At 42.9% G+C, this 22,765-nt stretch overlaps 1 protein-coding gene across 2 annotated transcripts in view; it reads right to left on the bottom strand.

The window, feature by feature from the left end:
- Positions 1-548: 548 nt before the first annotated feature.
- Positions 549-22,765, bottom strand: part of OSCP1 (organic solute carrier partner 1) — a 137,647-nt gene continuing 115,430 nt past the window's right edge. The window contains exon 10 of one of the 2 annotated variants that reach the window (XM_086956464.1): positions 549-3,970. In XM_086956464.1, the coding sequence (XP_086812590.1) occupies positions 3,854-3,970 (117 nt within the window). In that variant the 3' untranslated portion in view covers positions 549-3,853. The remainder of the gene's footprint in view (positions 3,971-22,765) is intronic. The other variant, XM_086956463.1, reaches the window with a different exon arrangement.

The following is a 22,765-nucleotide window of genomic DNA, read 5'->3' as shown; positions in this document are numbered from 1 at the left end:
AACTTAATTACAGGTTAAGAGCTAAATACTGGTCCCTGTGCAAACCAGAGTTATCACATGAAAATAATGTCTTGCATGATACTTATCCAGCCTTTACCCGACAGACTCCAGCAGATCAAACCTACTGAAATTTGTTTGGGAACAGACCCAGGGAAAAAAAAGCAAATCATGTGGAATTCGGAACTTTAAGCACCAATTCTGGATATTAAGCCTAATTTTCAAGCCGAAACTAAGAATAAGAGGAATTTTGCACTCCTGCTAAATATCTCACCCAGGGTAAAGATATTTATTGGTTATGGTAAATACCCTACCGTGTGCTACTCAACTTTTAATCAGAACCAAAGCTAGCTTTTGGGAGGGCATGTGTGTCTGTGCATGTGGGCAGTTAGACTGGAGAGTACTGCATGACGGCACCAGGAAAGTAGAGGGACTTAATGTTTCAAATGGAAACCTTTCAGAAATACCTCTATTTGTAAGCATAAAAAAATCCGTTCATGGAAAAGGGTTTCTTGCTTTGTACAAGTGGTCCCACAATTCTGGGGGGCGAGCTGAAATGACCAAATCCTAGGATCTCTTTCATCAATGCCTCTATTTGTATGCATAAAAAACCCTTTCATGGAAAAGGCTTTCTTACTTTTTTACAAGTGCTCCCACAATCAGGGGGCATGCTAAAATGACCAAATTCCAGGATCTCTGGAATCGATCAGGTATGCAGATTAGTGTCAGGTTGTGAGAGAGAACCACTTACTTTATAAAACATTTTTTTATTACCAGGTGTGTCTACAAGAGCAGAGGTCACAACCAAGGAATCAGGTTTGAGTGAACAGAGCAATGCCAGCATCTGCAAATAGCTGCTGCAGGGCAGTAGACACAGCCTGCATGGCTTGTGATGTGACCACGCACTTGCAGGGCAGAACGCGCATGGTATTCAGTAGTCATGGTACTAATGTGCCCCTTCGATCGGACATTTTTAAAACACACAGGTGCTCGTTATGCCAGAGTCCATAAGGAGTGAAAAACCAGAGATACACAAAATGACATGATGTAAAGAAAGGTCTGTAATGTTTATACTGGAAATTCAGTTTAAAGGAGGCCATTGCTGACACCCGCAACTGAATCTTGATTTAGAATTTGTGTCTTGGAAAAGCTTGGCTTAGTCAGTCATCCAGATATGGGTACACATGATCCCCTAGCCTTCAGAGAAGTGAAGTATTTGGTAAAACACTTATGGGTGGTGTGATCTTCATTCACGGTGTCATCCTCCAGAACAGACACTCACCTCAAACTCCTAACTCCTGTAATCAATCTCTTTGTCTCTGTAATGATTCATAGAGACTATGGCATTTTGCACTCAATGATATCACTGTGTTTGTAGTGGATATCAGCACGAAAAGCAATACAGAGTGGACTGGTGTGTGGTGCAAAAGATTGTTTTCAATTTTACAAGAAGACGGTTAGCTTGTTGCTAGGCCACATATTAACCAGGAACCTGTTTTAACGGACAGATTGTATAGTTACTTGTTCTCATATCTAAGTGAGTACAATTTCATTGTTGGAGTTTGTGAGCTTTTACCACAGCCTTTTAAAATGGACCCTCCTCTAGATGGCCTCTGAAATTTGACAAAGAACACCTGCACATGTTTTCCTTAATCTGAGGCATGGCCACGGACTGTGACTGGCCGGAATCCTGGAACATTGTAAACTTTGTTTCAGAAGTTTGTCTGGTCACAGCCAGAAGGGCTTTGAGGATATGATAGATGATCCAACATGTTAAATCTGTAGAAACCCTGGCTACTTTAGAAGACTGAAAACTTTGTCCACTTTTTTTTCAGTCCATTGGTTACACTCGTCCAAGGCTGTTGGTGTTTCAGTCAGTAAAACTCAGATTCTTGCATTGGGAGCCACGTTATATTTCCTTATGCCCCACTACTGTGGCTCTTTTGAGTACTACATCAGCCAAATTGTTTTAAATACAAACAACATTCTAATTCCTATCTGTAGAAAGTTATTCTCAGCCACAACACCAAGTTCTCTCACACTGGAATTTGTCTTGAGAATAACTCGTTAGGATTTTTAACATGCTTAAGGATTAGTAATGGCAGAGTTTAAATTCTCAACTGTGACTCAAGTCCTACTTGCTCACCTAACAAGTCTTTCCTGAATCTAATCATCATACTTGGCAATACTGGTCACACATTTTACTTCCTACAGGTTCAACGATCTGTGCTTGATGTAACAACTATACTGAATTCAGGAACAAGGTGTTTCCTTCTAGAGGCATGGACAGAAAATGGGGCATTGGATCTTTAATGCGGAATCGGTGTGTAAGGGAAATCGGTGTGGGGTTTTCAAGAAGTAAGACAGCGGTATAGTCCATCTAAATGTCTGCGCACACTTCATGTTGGTCATGCTATACATGTTCTACATGGTGTTGGTCATGTTATACATGACAATTAGAAACAGGTCTTGAGATACATCCTGAACACAAACAAAGAAGTTGAATTACAGTAATTTGAAAAAGAGGGAGTTAAGCAGCTTGCACAAAGAGTATACCTCTCCCATTAACATAATTATACACAAGGGAGTCACTGAAAGGCATGGTTTTGCATTTTATGGATAGGAAAAAGCTGAGGTTTCATGGAGGTACTGTGGGATAAGGCTATGCAAGGTTACCCTTTTTTCTAATTATTGTAAGCCAAGGGAGGTGTTCTGCCATCACACAAATGATCACGGTTTCTGTGACCACAGATCAGAGTGTTTTCTGTAGACCTGGTAAACAAAAAAATGGCAATGGGGGATCAGGACTTTAACCTCACCAAACATCGTTCGTCTTCTTTACCTAAGAAAGTTGACAAAGTACACATTATTTTACTGCCTTACCCTTCCATAATTCCTTCAGATACTCAAGCTAATATGGGAACCTCTGAAACAGAGGGTTCCAAAACAGGTCCAAACATTAGTACAGCTGTCCCCAATGACGTAACTAATTTCCAATTAGGTAGTGTTAAAATTTATCTTGTGTGGATATCCTGAAAATCTGGACAGGCTCCCACATTTCTGAACCTACATTAGACACGCCTGGTCTGCACCCGAAATGAAAACTACACAATGACTCGCACCTAAATCAAGTAAACCTCCTCAATGGTCTTTTGCGTTGGAAAAGCCTGACTTTTTTTTTCTCTCTATCTCTCTTTCTCTCTCTCTCGCTCTCTCTCATATCATAATTGGCACTGACACGCTTGCCACAGTCTCAGATAAGTTAACCTCTTTACATATTGCCTGATCTGCCTTGTCCAAGTGAGGTTCATGCCTATATAGCGACAGTATAGAAAGCTCACACCGCTATGGACGATTTCCATCCCTAAGGCTCTCAGCGAGATATCGGTCAGGATCAATGCAAAATTATTTAAGCACCACCAAATCATTCTGTCTCCTGTGGGTGCTAAAGAGACAAGCTAGTTTTTTGTTCTAGGAGTATGACATTAAAGTCAATAAATTGACAAGGCAAAATTATCACCAGATCCTGATACAGAACCTCCCTACTTTAGCCACGCATTCCTTCAGTAAGAATGATTAGCAATGGCATAGTTTTACTCCAATTGCAATGTAACATCTAGAAACTTCATCTTAGGGATTGCAGTGAGATCAGAAAGAATCTTAATGCAACACCTAGCTCAAACTTTGAGATGTGTCCATTTGCAAACACCCTTGTGCCACTGCACAATTCACAAGCCTTATTTAATCACAAAAATATTTTTGGCTTGAATTCAGCAGGTTTTTGATATTTAATGTCTCTAGGTTCGGAGATTTTCCCATAGTTCCACTTGGTCTAAGGAGATTGGGCACCAGTGTTTCACAAGCCATCCATCATCGATAACAGATCCTCTCCTTTGGTAGTTTTCTGGCTCGACTGTTCTTCACTCTTAAATTCTTCCATAATTCGAGCAAGCTCACTGTTCCTTTGTTGATCCTGAAGAGAAAACCAAAAAGGTTCAGTGATGTAGAAAATTAAGAACATTGTTTCTTTAGCAATACCTCTCAGTTTAAGTGGAAATAATTGAAACTTAACATAAACCAAATAATGAACACACTGGTATGTAACAGAATTGAAAGGCACAGGGGATCTCAGAAAGAGACATTATTTGCAAAGCAATCACCCCCATTTTCCCACCCCACGAATAACTAAAATGTAATAAACTGAGTATCATTCCTACTTTCAGAAGATAACTATGGGAATACACCCACTCAATTCCCTAAAAATAAGAATGTTTCTGCCTACATCAAATACACACACCTGCACTCAGTGCTACGGGTAATCCTAAACAGAATCCTAGCCCATTCTACTTTCTTCATATTTTGTGGTTAAATTATTAAAACTATGCACACCCTATGCTACGAATACAAAAGAAGTGGAAAAGAAAAACCCTGCACATTAATAATAATCGTCTTATTTATCATATTGCATGCAACAATGTTGTATGTATTCCTATTCAAAATAATAAAATGTGTGTAAAAAAATTCATCCGGGGTCGGGCCCAGCTGAAGCCCAACATGGTGGCATCTTCTGTATGCTCTGACACATTCTTTAGGGGCCCCGAGAGCAGCCAGGGAACATATAAGGAGCGTCTGAGATGCCTCTTCCAAGTTGATTTACAGTCCCAGGTATAATTGTGCAAGGACGATTTGAGACAAGGCTGGCAGTGGCACCCCTTAAGGCCCAATGAATGGGAAGCATCCTCGATGGGGCGGAAGTGTTGCTCTACCACAGTAACTGGGGAAACCTTGTAGTCTCGGCAACACCGGGGTGGAGGCCAACTCGAGTGGTCACGGGGGAGTGCAGGTAATGGGGAACTGATTTTTGGGACAGCAACAACATCCATAAATATGACTCCCAGTTTTTCTTTTTTATTGATTTATACAGGTAAATACACACAAAAAACAATGTGTTTCCTGGTAGTGCGACTACAAAGTTGAATAGACTGTGTATTGAGGTGCATGTGTTATATTAATGTGAAAGTGTTGCCTAAATTATAAATTAAAGGTATAAGTTTCGAATATAAAATTTTTGTGTAGTTTAAACTTGGTTTGTAGATAAAGAATAAATACAATTATACTAATTTAAAGATGGGGCATAATTTACACACTCGAGGTAAAACTGTAACTCTAGAATTTGTACTGTTTGTGTATTTTAAGTTCGGTTGTATAGAAAGAATAAATACATTTTCCCTAACTATAACAATGGTTTAACCTTTGTTTTTTCAATGAATTTCATTTTTTTAAATAAAATGTGTTTCAAATTGTCAAGTTTACAGTTGTAGAGTGGAATGTCATTAAGAGGAGTATGGACCAGTAAAGAGAGGATGTAGTGTCGTAGAGTGGAGTATGATACAGTGGAGTGGAGTGGGGTACAGCATGGTAAAGTTGAGTGGGATAGACTGTTGTAGAGTGGAGTGATATTGAGTAGAGTACAGTGTAGTGGCGTAGAGTGCAGTAGTGAAGGACAGTGGAGTAGTTTCTCATAGAGTAGAGTACATTTACCCCTCCCATGCTCATGACGAGCTCAGCTCGTCATGAGCCACGGTGGCCATGTGCTCATGACGAGCTCAACTCGTCATAACGGCTGCAACGCTCGCACGCGGGGCTAATTCCGCCGCTGTGCTGAACGTTCTACAGAAACAGGTGTGGCGTGACGAGCTCAGCTCGTCATGAGTACACGACCACCATGGCTCATGACAAGCTGAGCTCGCCATGAGCATCGGGGGGCTGTGCGCCCCCCACAACAATTAGCCCCGCAGGCAAGGGGTTAACTGGGGTGAAGCGTTGTAGAGGGAGTGGCATACAGTGTTGTAAAGCAGCATTGAGTAAAGTAAAGTGCTGTACACCGGCATTGACAGGAGTACATTGTTATACAGTGCAGTGCTTTAGAGTATAGTATGGTGCAGTGGGGGGGGGGGGCGTAGACTTGTTGAGTGGAGTATCGTGTTGTTGAGCAGAGTACATTGGAATGTGTGGTGTGCAGTTGGGTAGAGCGAAGTCACATAATATGAACTAGCGTACAGTGGAGTGGTGTAGAGTTGAATGTCAAACAGAAATAGCATAGAGTGGTATAGGGTAGAGTAGAGTTATGTACAGAGGAATAGCACTGAGTACAGTGTTGTAGAGTGTACTGGAGTACAGTGAAGTGGCGTGGAGTGGAGTGGCGTAGAGCGGAATTGCGCACAGTGGACTGCTGTACACACTGCACATTGAGTGGGGTAGAGTACAGTGGTGTACCGTGGAATAGCATAGAGTGGAATAGCGTACAGTGGAGTGGCTTAGAGTAGAATAGCATACACTGGAGCGGGTAGAGTGGAATAACGTTGAGTGTAGTGGCCTATAGTGTAATGACAGAGTGGAGTGCCTTATAGTGGAATAGTGTGGAGTGGAGTATAATACAGTGGAATAACAGAGTGTAGTAGCATAGAGTGGTGTGGCGTACATTGGAGTGGCGTAGAGTGAAGTGCAGCTACGTAGAGTTTGTAGTGGGGTAGAGTTGAGTACAGTGGATTAGTGCAGAGTAGAGTGGCGTATAGTGGAGTTACGTAGAGTGGAGTGGCGTAGAGTGTAATAATGTGGAGTGGAGTGGTGTAGAGTAGAGTAGCATGGACCTATTTCAAGGCCAACTCAAAAAAATAACACGACAGATGTAGCCTTAATTGACGTGTGTTTACCATATTTGTTATACTAATGTGTATAAGACCAGCATATTGATGCACACAGGTTATGTCAGAAATTCACACCACATCAACTATGTATTGAGTGGGGTTGCGTGGGACTACAATAACCGGTTCTTTCACATTCAAGCATCGGAAGACTGAACTAAGTTCAGGCATCCTTGGGTATGAAAGCAAATCTTCTAGAAGCTAAGTCAGAGTCTTAGTTTAAATGGCGCCCAGCATCAGCATTCGGATTGTTTGGGCCGTTGAGTAGTCTTTTAATATGCACACACAAGAGTACCATCATTGCAGATACACAGAGATGTCTTTAGTAATCATGGTTATCTAAAACAGAGACTAAGGGAGTACCTATTTTGCAGGTTTTTCAAGCTTGACTTTTAAAAGGTTATTCCCCATCTGTGGGTTTTCTATGTCTTTTGAATACAATGACTTCTGAATTAATTCAGTTAAAATAGCAGCTCCTGTTGCAACAGGTGTAAATTACAGAGAGGCAGTCACGCAGTGTTCCAAATGGGTTTCATGGTTGGCTGGGGTATACATCTAAGCCAAGCAGAACTCACCACTCTAGTCAGTGCAAGTAAGTTACACACCAAAGATAACATTTTTCACACCCTCTGGTAGCTTGTCGCAGAGCAGGAAGGTGTATCATCAGAGGCAATGTGTAAAGCATTTTCGCAACACACTCACACAACAACATAATGAATACACCACAAAAAAGACTCTGCACAAGATTAAATAACAATATTTTATATTATACATAAACTCAGACCACAACAAAATTAATCATAAATTCTGTGCAACCAATACAATTACTCAGATAGTACTCGTTATTCAGTACAATGAAAGGCAAAAACGATCTACATAAGGAATTACTTAAGGCATGAAATCCAGCAGGTTATGAAAAGGTTCATGAATCACCACATTTGTGCAAATAATGTAACCTTGTTTGGAGACAAAACACATAAAGCATCATATGTCACAATAAATGCATGGATAACAAAATATCCCCATAAGAACATAGAGTGTAGCGCACCTTCACTCCTATTTTGCGTTATATGATCATTAGGAATACCATGTGGGACCTAGGAGCAGCTGCGTGCCCACTAGTTGTATTACAGTAATTCATAGCGAGTTCCTAACTCAGGCCGATTCTTATCGGCGACCGGGGACCTCCACCGAGGCTTCACCCCGTCCTGTTACAGTGGTCAAGTACTCCAAGGTATGGCCCAAACACGGGGGAGGGGCACAAACACTGTAGATGAGAGTGGGGAAACCGCCTTTGGTCCCCTGCGTGCTGGAGTAAAAAGGGCAGCTGTCCATGAACACAAAGCACCGCTGCTAAGGGTGGCAGCAACTAGAGTCCCCACACAGGCCAGTCTCCCCATCACTGGGGACCGGCTCCTCCTCGATCTGCATAGCGCCGGGCTGGTCAGGGCCACCCTCTGCGGTTGAAGCGGCTGGGGGAGTACGTTACCATTTTCCTTTCAGACGGCGGCAGGGATAAAATGCAGGAACTGGAGAGGTCTCCTTTGGTACTCGTACTTTTGAGCTGAGCAGGGCCAGCACTTGCCATGCGCCGCTGGGTACCAGGAACCCAGTGCTCACCACACGCTGATCAAAGCAATGACCAGCTCTCACCAGGGCCACTTCAACTTCTTGCAGTCCGATGGAAAAGTGAAGCACTCACCACATGCTGAAGCTAACCAAAGAAGCACTCACATGTGCAGACTAAAAAGCTGATAATGGCCAGAACAGGGAGGGGGCAAGCCACCCCGTCCTTGGAGAGCATTGAGGTACACAGAGCAAGTAGGCAGGCACAAGGCCAGCACATAATGCAGGATGCGAAGTGGCAGTCCCAATGGCGGTTCCTCCTGGCAGCACAGCAGTCCTCTGGCAATGTGAAGCATGTAGAGCCAGCAGCATCTGGTTACATGTCCAACGCAGTGTCTAAAAACATGGGGTCAGAGCCCCTGTGCTTATACTCAAAAATGTTTTTGATCAAGGGGTGACTTTAAATGAACCCACAGACAAGTGCAACACTCCCTTTCAACCCATCCCTGGCTCCAGACATCAGTAGGGGGTAATTCAGTCCTTTGTGTGATGGCAGGACACAACCTATACAAATGGAAAGTGTGAATGACCTCTCACTCTCCCAGCCCAGGAAGACCATGAGTATGCAGATGTAACCCATGTTACACTCCGCTCTTCCTGTGTCGTGGCTGTCTGGAAAGTATGCACCAAGTGTAGCTGTTACCCAGCCTAGATGTGCACTGGAGTCAGGCTGAAGTGTACAAAGCCATAAGCACAGAGAAATGCCCACTTTCTAAAAGAGCTGCCCAAACATATAATGGGCAGAATGCTGGACAAATCAAAGTCACCTCCAGTCAAGAGATTAAATCCATAATTCTTTTCCTCAGCATGCACCTCTGTTTGGACCCAGCCATATGCAAATCAGGCTTGACCCAGCTCCTCATGGGAGCAGTCCAGTAAGAACTGCCAAGCCAGGTCCTCGGTGGACTGGGAACATGTATCCTGGGACCAGTTTTGGGGAATCACCCGTCATCAGTCAGGCTAGCTTGAATCCAGTAGCACAGCGAGCAAGGGACCCACCTCTGGTCATACCCATCCTACTAGGGACACAAATCCAAAAAGTAAAACTGAGGGTGTCGGATAAACAATCTATTCTACATGTCATCCCCTTACATAGCGAGCCCAAAGCACAATCTCAATACACCTTGAAGCCAGAAGCAAAGAACAGCATAAAAACAAAATAAATAAACTGCAGTATCAGGGCATCTTCCCCATTGCCAAACCAGACAGGTCCTTTAGAATAGTTTTAGATTACAGAAATCTAAACAGTTACACAGAAACCTATGCAGTACAAAATGCTTACAGCACAGCTTTAATGATAAACCTAGCAGAGCCAAAATAGAAAACAACACTGGATATCTCCAATAGGTTTTTCAGTGAGAATATAGCATCTGAAAATTAGTATCTAACTGCCTTTAGTTTCTACAGAGGGCAGTTCTTGTTCAGATGACTGCCTATGGGTTATAAGAACAGCCATGGACTCTTTTCAACACACATTATGGAGATCTTACAACCAGTTCAGTTCCTGAAGCACTATCATACATTGATGACATCTATCTCACCAATAACTATTTAGACACACACCTAACTAGAGTGTGTTAGGTGTTAAAAATACTAAAATTGCCTACCTGAAGGTGACTTTTCTTGAATAGGAAGGGACTGGCACCTGATGTTCTTTTGAAATGCATTGTTCTGCAACCTACCTTAACAGTAAGTTACAATTCCAGGATGCTGGCCAAGCCACCGAGGACACATGGGGTGGTGACATTAAGACGTTATGGCTCTGGTTTGTCACTCATACTAGTGCCAAGGTATTTCTCTTCTAATTTTATTATATTTAGTCAGATCTCCGTCATGAATCTGAGCCTGTAAGTTACAGCTCTGCTCAGAGTACTAGACTGTGCTCAGCAGTTGAGAACTTTAACTGTTTGTTAGTTGGGGTCTGGGGTCTGCAGCTGTGGCGCACTCCTTGAAAAGCTCTTTTACTTCAATAAAACAGTTACATTGGCATTTTGACATTCATTTATCACTACGAGGTCCTCCTGCGAAATTAGTGCCCTTTCATTCCAGGTGCTTTGTACCAGTTTTAAGATTTTCTTAGAATTTCTCATTGCTCAAATGTGTTTTATTTCTGATATTTATATATTTCCCTCGTCTTCATTGTTTGATTTTGCTTGGAAGAAAGTGTCACTCATAGTCATTGAATGTCAATCATACTGACACTGAAATTATGAAAATATCACACATAAGTAATTTGAAACCTTGACAGCTATGCCATCCCTTTTGGGATTTTTTTTTTTTACTTTGGACAAACTTACTTGCCACACTGATAAGCGAGTGAAGCCCTTGTGTGAACTGACTTTGAACATGTTTTCTGCAAAACAAACACAGTCATGTGTGCGCTACAAGCAGAGGCAAAATATTTAACAAACTAGGGAGAACAAAATTAACCTAGTATTAAGAATCGTTCAAAGCCATACGGGGTACTCATATGTAATCAATATTTCAAATAACTGTATTTCGGCTGTAGCCATAAAAGTGAGGAAATAAATAGATGCAGATCATACTTAAGCACATTAAAGTTAACCGGATAAATTAATATCCAACTATCTGCGTCCTTAGTTGCAAAGGCGATAAGTTACTACAATAAATTTACTGATACAAATTTCACACTACGTGATGGAATAAAACCATTATAAAAATATTATAAAAATAATACACTAATCAAAACCTTAAAATCACTCTGCAACAATAACAGCCCTCATTTTTGCCCACATCAACCCCAAGAATTTTGCAACTGTGCATACATACAAGGGAGGTGGACCAGTACGTAGTGTTCTTAAGGGAATCATATGGCAAGAGGAACCCAGCGACCTACACACTGGAGCAATCCAGAAAGAGCAAAACCTGGTATACGCTGGACACACAAATAACACATCATATGTAATCTACAATGAGAGACACACAGTTCCCCTAGCTTACAGGTCAAACTTGTTGTGCTTCCATCAAGAAAATTCTTGCAGCAGTCAGACTGCTATTTTCCACAGCGCCCAGTTAGCTCAGGGAAAACTAATAAGTGGGGTTTCTTCAGTCCCAACACTAGAGGCAGCACTAATGCTCGAGATCTACACCCAAGAAGGGTGCAATGGGCCTCTTACTTAAGTACAGTGGATGTGAAGTTTCAGTATTATCAGACTCTTAGGCCACACAAACTTTCCTCTAAAATAAACAAAATGTTACTCCAACTCCAAAGCCTCACCCACTGTGTCATATCAGAGCAAGTTCTACACAGATGTTTCAGCTCAGGCTGCGGTAAGGGCCTAATAGAGTACTCCACAGCAATGCAGGGTGCAGTGAAATATGGTGAGATCCACCCACAATGCACCCACACCAAAATCTTAGGTGACACAACCACACAACATGCAGAAATGTCTTGCCTTGATAATTGCACTACAGAGGACTGTCCCACAGTTCCCACACTAATAGTGTTGGATTCATCCTTCTGCATCCAAGTTTAGAACGGACATTTAACAATTGATGTCTAAACAGATTCAAAGATTCAAAAGGGAAATGTATTTAGATTAAACACTTCTGGGCAAAGGTAGTTATCTTAAACAATATGCTTCCATTGGTCCATTTTGACACACACTTTGGGCCATCAGCGTAATAGTATTCATGCCAAAGGAAATTGAGTAGTCAACTTAGCTGCACAGGCTGTAATACAGGCTGTCAAGGACAGAGTCTTTACCAGATATCAAATGAAGATTGGTACAGATACAACAATAGCGATTCAGGCAACTACGAAGAGTGAAATGCCTCCCGAAGGCTTTCGTCTCAAATAATCGTACACCATTGATTCTGATAATACTCCTTTGGTAACTATAACCAGAGTAAGATACAGAACGAGACACAGGGATTCCTAATAGGATGATCAAGGAAGAACATGAGGGGTTGGCATCTGCCCATGCTGTGGTAAATGCAAACGTAGCAATGCGACAGCCGCTACTGGTATCCCTGTTTACTTAAAGAGACTAGAGATTATGATAGACAAAATAATTTTTATCAACAGATCAAAGCTTTCACTGTAGAAGCCCTAGATAACCACCCTCACAGTCTCCAGCATCCTGTTTAAGGATATAATATTGGATCATGCTGGGCCAATAAATCCTGTTATCCAATATAGTAGGCGTGGGCGGAAGTCGCACACAGTGGAATTCACATTACATAAAAACTCTGTGGGATTCGGTGGAGTTCCGCACACCCCTATATTATTATTCCCTTACCATTTCCTCTAGGACAATATTATTTCAAATTTCAAAGATCACTTTGACTTGGTACTTGATAACCAGATGCACTGTTAATTATTATCCCCCAAGAGTTTAGATAACTGAGACAAAGGGAGCTTGTTCAACAGTGCACAACATGTCTCTGAGCGAAATTCCGATTACATCCCAGTCCTCTTCTTTTAAAAGTCAGTGCCTCTGCCTGAGAGCCACATTTCTTGGCAACAGTTGCTGCAGAAACACCAAAGTCCTCTTATGTGCCGAGCATTCGAGATGCCACTGCCACCAACTCTGAACGCACTCAAACACATTTACATTTCGAAATCTGTCAGAGTTTCCTGACCATGTATGGAATAAGAGGGAGAGGAGGAAAAGCATATGCAAATACCCTCGACCAGTTCATTCATAGAGCGTTCCCTTTGGATAGTATGTGTGGGTATCTGTATGCAAAGCTTTGGCATTTTGAGTTTTTGGCGGTGGCAAACAGGTCTTTTAGAGTTGTTCCCTACCAGTGGACGTATTGTTGCAGTAAAGGAGTGTATTTCCCACTCATTAACTTATTACTGTGTCCTGCTGAGCAGGTCCGCAATGGAGTTTTCCTGACAGGAAGGAGAAGTTTGTATTTGTATGCCCATTTCCACATGGTTTGGGCTCGTTGTGACAGTTGTGTGGAATGGGTGCTCCCTTGTTTCTGGATGCAATACACTACAATCATATGTAGTAGTATGTATCAGAGAAGGACAGTTTTCCCTGAAATGTTTGTTAGGAATGCTTTGACAGCCATATAGATGGCTAGAAGCTCCAGCATGTTTATGTGCATTGTCTGCTGTTGTGAGGTTCAGTGTCCCTGAACCACAATGCCTTTCATATGAGCATCCCAACCCATGAGTGATGCATCAGTTGTGATTATCACCTGCGAAATTGGAAACTTGAAGGCTCTTCCCTTCAGTATGTTTTAGGTGTTCTACAATTGTAGTGCCTGAGAGATCCTTGGGTGAAACAAACACTAGTTCTTCCATGTTCTCTCCCACTTGTGACCATTGCGATGCTAAGCACTCTTGGAGAGTTCTCATTTGTAGTCGTGCATACGCATGATGCCATCATCCCCCGCATCTCTGTGTTGACTGGTAGGTGACATCGTGGCTGAAAAAGCCCCAGTTGGTTCTGGAGATTGAGAACCCTTTGTGGATTGTGGTAAGCTGTTCCTGATACTGAATTGAGTATCGCTCCTAGGTATGGTTGAACCTGAAGTGGTTGGAGGTGCAATTTTGTTTCATTGATAGTAAAACCCAATTGTTGAAGTAGGTCTATCGTGTTTTGGGTGTCCATTAGACAAGTGGCTTTGGTTGGACTCTTGATCAGCTAATCGTCGAGATATGGAAAGACATGTATGTTTTGAAATCATAATTTTGCTGCTACTACAGCTAAGAATTTTGTGAACACCATGGGGCTGTTGTCACCTCCAAAAAGGTAGCACCTTGAATTTATAATGATGTTAACTTACCACGAATCGTAGGTATTTGCGGTGTGCTAGGTGGATTGGAAAGTAGAAGTAAGTGTTCTTCAGGTGTATTGCAGTCATAGTGATCCGTCTTTCTTTGGTATGAGGAAATAAAGAGAGTAGACTTCTTTATTTCGATGTTTGAGTGGGACTGGTTCTATGGCCTCTTTTTGAAATATGTCTTAACTTCTTCTTTTAGCAGATCCTTTTATTGCAACACTCACAGCAGCCCCTTTAACCCCTTCAGTGCTTGGGACAGCCCCTGGCCATCATACATCACGGTGGGCGTGTGCTAAGGACCGCCGGCCCGTCCAAACCTCGCCCGCTTATTAATTCTCTTGCACAGGGCGAGAATTATCACAGCTCGCAAGGGGTTAAAGAATAGAAAACTACAACAAAATTCCAATAGCAACAAGAGGCCAGATTCTCCAGCCATTATCATCCTTTTTTGCTGCTGCTCATAGAGATATGTCTATTTGTGCTGAGGCTGTATTTCTTACAGTGTAGATCGTCCTCTGTTTTGTCAGAGTGAATGTTTTTACGTGCACTCGGCTACTTGATCTTTATTTAATCATTAAGGAAGTCTTATACTTGTGGCTGCAAAGGGTTTATCTTACCCTAGTGGCATAGCCAGGATTCAGACTGCTATTGGGGTTGACAATGATTTATTTCTTGTTTTTATAAGCGCAGTTTCGCTTTGATTGACAAGATTGAGAATGGTCTATAATTTTAACTCCCTTTCTAGTGAGGGTTTGCCATGTTAAATATCAGGGCTACGAGGGCTGAGTTATGTCTCCACCTATGAAAGGTGAGACCCGAGAGATTTACATCCGACGCCAGTTGGACTCGAGCTCACAGTAAATATTTAGGCAGAATTTCTGTATAGGTACGTTAGTAGCCTTAAAACCGAGGTTTGAATCGGGCGCAAGTCTACATTTAAAAAGTTAACTTTAACGTTGTAATGGAGCCGGCAGCAGCAAGACTTTTCTGGAGCACAGAACATTTCACAATTAATTTGATGTGTTACACTCATGGCGGCCATCTTGGGTGAAGTCTAGAACGCTGACTTACCCATTGGACCGACTTGACAACGCGGATGCGCAGTGCTCTTGATTTTTGACGTTGTAGAGTCAATAGGCTTGTCAGTTTCGGACACGCAGTGGAAACTGACAGGACCTGTGACTTTCATTTAAAATTGTTTCTGACTGGATAAAGCAACAATCGTTAAACCTTTTGTCCAGAATTTTGTCATGTCAGGTCAGGCATTTTACTTTACTAAGGAATAATTAGTTGGTGAAAGCTTTATTGTCCAGAATTTTGTTGTGTCAGGTCAGGCATTTGATTTTAGTTTCAAAGGAATAATTAGTTGGAGAAAGGTTTATTCAAGATGGCAAATGACAATTTGAATGGAGAGCAGAATTCCTCTATTGAGGACAAAATATGGAACATGTTAAACACATTTGCACTAGATTTAGAAAGGAAAATGGAATAGAGGATAGATGACCTTTTGCAAAGGAGGGGTTTTCCGTCACAGAAGGAACATTTTTGGTCAGCTGGTGAGGGTCCAGTATTAAAAAAGGGGGTAAAACTAATAGAAAACGTAAGAATTTGAAGAATCCAGGATTTATTAATAAAAGGAGCAAAACTGCATTGGCTGATGGAGGTTTTCGCAAACGCGCGAAACAAGGTAGTGTCAAGGACACACAAGGGGACAAGTGTAAGGGTCCATCAAAGACCAATATGAGACCTAATAATGGTGGGAAACATACCTCAATTATATGTGATGATTCTTCAGCTAGTGTTGAAATTCAAATAAACTGATCCTCAGACTTCGACTCGGAGACTAAAGAAGTAAAGACGGTAAAGTACACAGGACAGCTGGATGGGGAAACCAGTCTTAATCTTGGGTCTGTAACCAACCCTCTTGGGGAGTCCATGTTTGACCCAATGCTCCTGAAACACCCTCTTTCGCCTGAATGAAGCCTGGCATCTCATGTGGCAGAGTATATAGAGACTACGTTCTGAATGCCCAAGACCGAGCTTAGCTAATAAGATTGTGATGACACCGGATTTGGATTGAAATATTCTATCTTTCATAGGCAAAGGGGGACGTGACCCAAGGGCTCAGGATGTGCCAGGACAGGCTTCTGGACCTTACTGGTCCACTTACCAAAACATTTGACATGGCGGAGTAGGCATATATAGAGATAAAGGAACTAGATGTGGAAGAACTAAGAGAGGGGGTCCAGAGAGCTGTTTGCTTGCAGGGTAAAGCAAATACAGCTATTTCAGTGGAGAGAAGGAAGGGTACCCTTCTTAAAATCGACCCCAAGCTAGCTGAACTAGCAAACAATGAGGCAGGTTTAGAGGCTAATGGCATGCTCTTCGTGGACACCTTTATAAAAGAAATGTCCAAATATGTTGGGGCATTCAGCTCCTTGCAGAAATCTCAAAGAGAAATAAAAAAGGTTTTCTATCGCTGTGTTTTTGGCAGGGCAAGGTGAATAAGAGGTTGATTCCCAGACCGTGAACAATGGGTCAATTGGTCTTCTTCTTCTAGAGGATACAGACCCTATCAATTCCAGACCTCATATCAACCAGGGAACTTCCACCCGCAAAGACAGAGAGGTGCGGCTAGAGGAAGTAGTTGTTTGAGAGGTTCAGGTAAGTCTAGACCTTTTTGTTACCAATATAAAGTTGGGCGGCAGACCTGGGATATTTCAACCCAACTGGTTCCTGATTACTCAAGACCCATGGGTCCTGCAGACTGTCCAGGGGTATAATGTAGAGAACTCCCTCATGGCCTATATTTCTTTCACAGATCTTAAATGAAATTCAGCATGGGCTTTACTTTTTTTCTCCTTTTAGTAAAGGATATATAAAAAAGCCAAATAAATAATGATAAAATCAAAAAAGTGTTTTATTTTTTATTTTGTTGCTGTCATGACATAGTTGGTTAGCCCATACTGAATTTAATTTCAGATCTGTGAAAGAAATATAGGTCATGAGGGAGGTCTCTATATTGTGCAGTTGTTTTACCCTCTTCTCCCTTACCTCAAATGATCTCTTTTAGAGGGGGTCCCCTTTTTTGCAAAAGACTGTTCCGGGGTATCACATCGATTTCATAGGGGAACTGTTCCAAAATCAGCTTCCGGAAATGATAAGGTTCGACAGGGTATATTCGGACTTAGTAAACAAAGAAGTAGAAGAATTGTTAAAGAAAGGAGTAGTTGTGGAGGAAAGAAATGGGGTTCCAGGTTTTGTGAGCAATATTTTCTTGGTAGAAAAGAAAGGGACAGGAATGAGACCGGTTATAAATGTATGTGCTCTGAACAATTGGGTGGAATATTACCACTTCAAAATGGAGGGGAAGCATATGTTGAGAGATGTATTACAGTCAGGGGACTGGATGACCATACTGGATTTAAAAGATGCCTACTTGAAGATTCCCATTTGGGAAGAGCATCAGAGATTTCTTCATTTCAGATGGGCAGGAAGGATGTGGACGTTTGTTTGTCTTCCGTTTGTGTTATTTTCGCCCCCCTCGGTGCTTTACGAAGGTACTGCACCCAGTAGCAGCGTTCTTGAGAGAGAGAGAGAGGTATTCGATTAATTATTTACCTGGACGATATTTTGTTGATGCATCAGGACAGGTTGAGAGTAACAGATCATAGAACGACAAAGCAAATCTGTTGGAAAACCTGGGTTTTGTGGTGAACAGAGAGAAGTCCTGTTTGATACCAAGTCAAGAAACTCAATTTTGGGGTTTTCTAGTGAATACTGTTCAAGGAGTTTTGAAGTTGCCTTTGGACAAATTAAATAGAATAAGAAAAGAGTTCCGAAGGGTTTTATTAATAGAAAGAATTTCATTGAGGATGTTGGCGAAGGTGATAGGCTTGTTATCATCCACGATTGAGGTATTTTTCCAGGTCCTTTGAATTATCGGGCCCCATTGGTGGCTGGTGACTTTTAAAAGTGGTGCGGCGTAAAATTGTCGTACTGTCCATACAAAAACCTGGAAACAAAACACTGAGAGACTTAATACCACCGGTATCCGGCCATTACCCCAGTGAAAACTGCTGTTTATTCTCCCTAACCAAACACTCAAAAAACCCTAGCCCTTGGATTATTTACACCATGGGAGCAACGAACACACAGCCACACACCAAATACAAAAGTGACAGTGTGGTATATATGATAGCATGCCCGTGCGGACTGAGCTACATTGGGATGACCTCAAGAAAAATTAAGGTCTGGATACGTAAACTAGAAGCACCATTTGATGCAAGAGCGCATCTCCTAAACTCACCACTCATTGCCTTGATAAAAAATCATAGTGACATGTACTGGACAGTGTTTGAGAAAATATCAAAACAGACGGAGGTCACTTCAAGACTCCTCGTGAGGGAGAGAGAGCAAAGGTGGGTGTATAAACTTCACACTAACAAGACTAGGCTCAATCATGACACCCCGTGGTACCAACTTAATTCCAGATGAGAGAAACATGTATGGTATATCTTCCGGAAGCCCTTATAGCAATGTACCCGTGTGCCGAGATCCTTCAGTGCCACTTAGGCCCCTGAATGAGAAACCATGCAACTATAATGCCAGGCATAGAGCTTCCACCTAAAATGTATAGTTTTTGGGGTATTCATATTAATATAAACAATTCCCTGGAATTAACATGGCTTTGATACTACTCTTAATTTAATGCGATTCTAAGCTATTTTCTCTCGTTAAACTATGCTCATCATTCCCTTGTGCCTCAAAGTTCCACACAGGGGGGAATATGGGTGCAAGAACATACTACTGCACTTTAAACAGGCTTATTCATCATAGGGGCATTCACTTTATTTTTAGCTAACTCCCCATGAGATCTTAATCTATTTTCACAAGGATTGATGCCCAGTAATGATTATTTGCGGGACGGAATATGGGTGTAAGCGCCTACCACTGTGCTTTAAACTGGCTTTTTTATCATATGGGCATTCACTTTATTTTTAGCAAAATCGTTAGAACAGCATGGCAGGTACCTTTGTCTATTTTCATAAGGATCGACTCCCAGTAAATATCATTAGCACAATGCGATGTTATTAGTCACATCCACCCCCTGATTCCAAACATGTTTCTACACGTAGGGGAATTAACTTCATACCCCCATCAGCCTTGCGTCACATCGGACACATAATGCATTAAACGTCACACCATGTGACAATAACCCGTTACAGATTTGCACAAATCCAGTCGCGGCTGGAGGGGTGGGGGGGGGGGGGGGGGGGGGGGGTGATGTCGCACGGGGGGGGGGATTAAATATTAAATATAAAAAAACAAAACTTACCTCAGTCACCGCCGGTCTGGGTCCGCGCCACCTCTGCTCCTTGGCGCCTCAAGTCACAAATGGGGACTGCCAGCCCCTCGCAGCCAATCCTGGCGCTGCTGCAGCGCCAGGATTGGCTTGGGGCACAGGTTTCTCTTCGCCCGCAGCATGCCCATTAGGAGCCCGGAGGGCTCCTAATGGGCATGCGCAAAAAAGTGCAAACGCAAGTGCGCATAAGAGGGCACGGGTTAAATATTCACCCTCCATCCCCACTCATGCGCACTTGTGTTGCTTGCCATGGTGACAGACTCTGAAGGGGGTGGGCGATGTGATGTCATGCTGACTGACATGATTGGAATGTCAGTTCTCCCACCTAGGCGTCTTTGAACTTAGGTAAACTGAACTGATTCATTCAGTTTACTTAAGTTCAGAAACACCGAGGGAGCTGCGGCGGCTGCGGGCAGGGGGGGCTACGCCCCCACACCCCAATAGACGCACCGCGCCTGTTGGGCCCTTCAGAGATTGAAGGGCAGACATTTAAAGCATGGTATGAGATATTCGGAGGAAATTGTGCTTACACAGGAGGCAATATATTTAACAACAAGGGGTGGTGATGGACAGAGTTTCTGAATTAAGCAGAATACTCTCACCCAGTCAAGAGATCAGGGCTTGATCCAACACCGTTTTTTAGCTCACTGCACCATCCCAGCTCAGAACCTGGCTATATGCAAATTAGTCTGTCCCTGGCCCAGTGCATCATGGGAACAGGGCAGACCAAACTACCAAGCCAATTCTTTCACTGGACGGAAACAAGCTTCCGGGGACCGGTTTCTGGCATTTCAGCAGTCATCGGCCCGGCTTGCTTGAATCCTGATGGTGCAATGAGCAAGGGACTCACGTCTGAGTATACCCTTCCACGCTTAGGGTGGACAAAATATTTAACAACAAGGGGTGGTGATGAACAGAGTTTCTGAATTAAGCAGAATACTCTCACCCAGTCAAGAGATCAGGGCTTGATCCAACACCGTTTTTTAGCTCACTGCACCATCCCAGCTCAGAACCTGGCTATATGAAAATTAGTCTGTCCCTGGCCCAGTGCATCATGGGAACAGGGCAGACCAAACTACCAAGCCAATTCTTTCACTGGACGGAAACAAGCTTCCGGGGACCGGTTTCTGGCATTTCAGCCGTCGTCGGCCCGGCTTGCTTGAATCCTGATGGTGCAATGAGCAAGGGACTCACGTCTGAGTATACCCTTCCACGCTTGGGGTGGACAAAATATTTAACAACAAGGGGTGGTGATGGACAGAGTTTCTGAATTAAGCAGAATACTCTCACCCAGTCAAGAGATCAGGGCTTGATCCAACACCGTTTTTTAGCTCACTGCACCATCCCAGCTCAGAACCTGGCTATATGCAAATTAGTCTGTCCCTGGCCCAGTGCATCATGGGAACAGGGCAGACCAAACTACCAAGCCAATTCTTTCACTGGACAGAAACAAGCTTCCGGGGACCGGTTTCTGGCATTTCAGCCGTCGTCAGCCCGTCTTGCTTGAATCCTGATGGTGCAATGAGCAAGGGACTCACGTCTGAGTATACCCTTCCACGCTTGGGGTGGACAAAATATTTAACAACAAGGGGTGGTGATGGACAGAGTTTCTGAATTAAGCAGAATACTCTCACCCAGTCAAGAGATCAGGGCTTGATCCAACACCGTTTTTTAGCTCACTGCACCATCCCAGCTCAGAACCTGGCTATATGCAAATTAGTCTGTCCCTGGCCCAGTGCATCATGGGAACAGGGCAGACCAAACTACCAAGCCAATTCTTTCACTGGACGGAAACAAGCTTCCGGGGACCGGTTTCCGGCATTTCAGCCGTCGTCGGCCCGGCTTGCTTGAATCCTGATGGTGCAATGAGCAAGGGACTCACGTCTTAGTATACCCTTCCACGCTTAGGGTGGACAAAATATTTAACAACAAGGGGTGGTGATGGACAGAGTTTCTGAATTAAGCAGAATACTCTCACCCAGTCAAGAGATCAGGGCTTGATCCAACACACAGGAGGCAAGGCAGGAACTTCTTATGTGGTTAAAAAATATGAATGCTTGGAATGGGCGAGCCATATTTGGGGAAAATCCAAATTTGATAATGGAGTTGGATGCGAGTTCAGCCATTTGGGAAGCGCTGTGGGGAGATCTCAATGGGAGGAATATGTCGGAGGAGGAAAGTGGACCCCATGTAAATTGTTTAGAGTTGTTAGCAGGTTCCTTTGCTATAAAGAACTTTACCAGGGGGAGGGTTAAATACTCAGTTTTATTGAGGATGGACAATGTCTCTGCAGTGAGATACGTGAACAAAATAGGGGATCCTCGATCAAAAGATTTGGCAGACTTGGGCAAGGGAATTTGGGAATTTTGTTTGATCCAAAATGTGTCCATGCAAGCGGAACACATCCCAGGTTTGAAAAATGTGGAGGCAGACAGGTGCTCAAGGAATTACAAGGATTCAAGCGATTAGAGACTCCACAGGTCAGTCTTCTTGAGGTTTGATGGACCTTTGGGGTCCATGTCAGGTGGATCTATTTGCAAACAGAATGAATACGCATCTGGGGTAATTTTTCAGCTGGCGACCAGACCCGGAGTCAGCAGGGATAGATGCTTTCAGACAGGATTGGAGGGGTCTGAAGCCTTACGCTTTCCCACCATTTGCAATGATCACTAGAGTAACGTTGATGGTGCGCACATGAAGGTAGTCGACACCCATATGGTAACCTCAGATTTGGTAGCCTATTCAGTTAGAGATGTCAATAGATTTACCTGCTCTACTCCCCGTGTTTCGGGAGTTGGTCCTAGGACCGTTGGGAGAGTTTCACAAACTGGTGGTTTCAGACCAATTGAGGTTAGTGGCATGGAAAATTTCAGGCGTGTTTGGAAGGTCCCTGGACTTTTGCAAGAAGCTTCAAGGCTTAATAGGGAATCCTGGGCTCCTGGAACTAGAAAGATGTATAAATTGGCATGGCAGAAATGGTTATGCTGGTGTGTGCAGAGGGACTTTGATCCAGTTTCAGTTGGTATAGTTGTGGTGGTTAACTAGCGAACCACTTTATTTAGTTCTGGTCTGGCTTACAGAACAATTAACATACATAAAACGGCTATTGCAGCTGGACAGGAGTTGATCAATGGGGTGTCTGTGGGACAAGATGTTCTGGTGAGAAGATTAATGAGAAGACTGAGAGTTACAAAGCCAATGGTTTCTAGATATAATTCAATATGGGATGTGTCTATAGTTCTTAACTATTTGAGAGGTTTGGGTAATAATAGTGGTTTGGATTTGAAAATGCCCGAGTCAGAAGTTAACA

The sequence above is a fragment of the Lissotriton vulgaris genome, chromosome 2_1 (genome assembly GCF_964263255.1).
Source record: "Lissotriton vulgaris chromosome 2_1, aLisVul1.2, whole genome shotgun sequence".
Lineage (NCBI taxonomy): Eukaryota > Metazoa > Chordata > Amphibia > Caudata > Salamandridae > Lissotriton > Lissotriton vulgaris.
The sequence above is the reverse complement of the archived record's forward strand: the minus strand, read 5'-3'. Positions and strand labels throughout refer to the sequence as shown.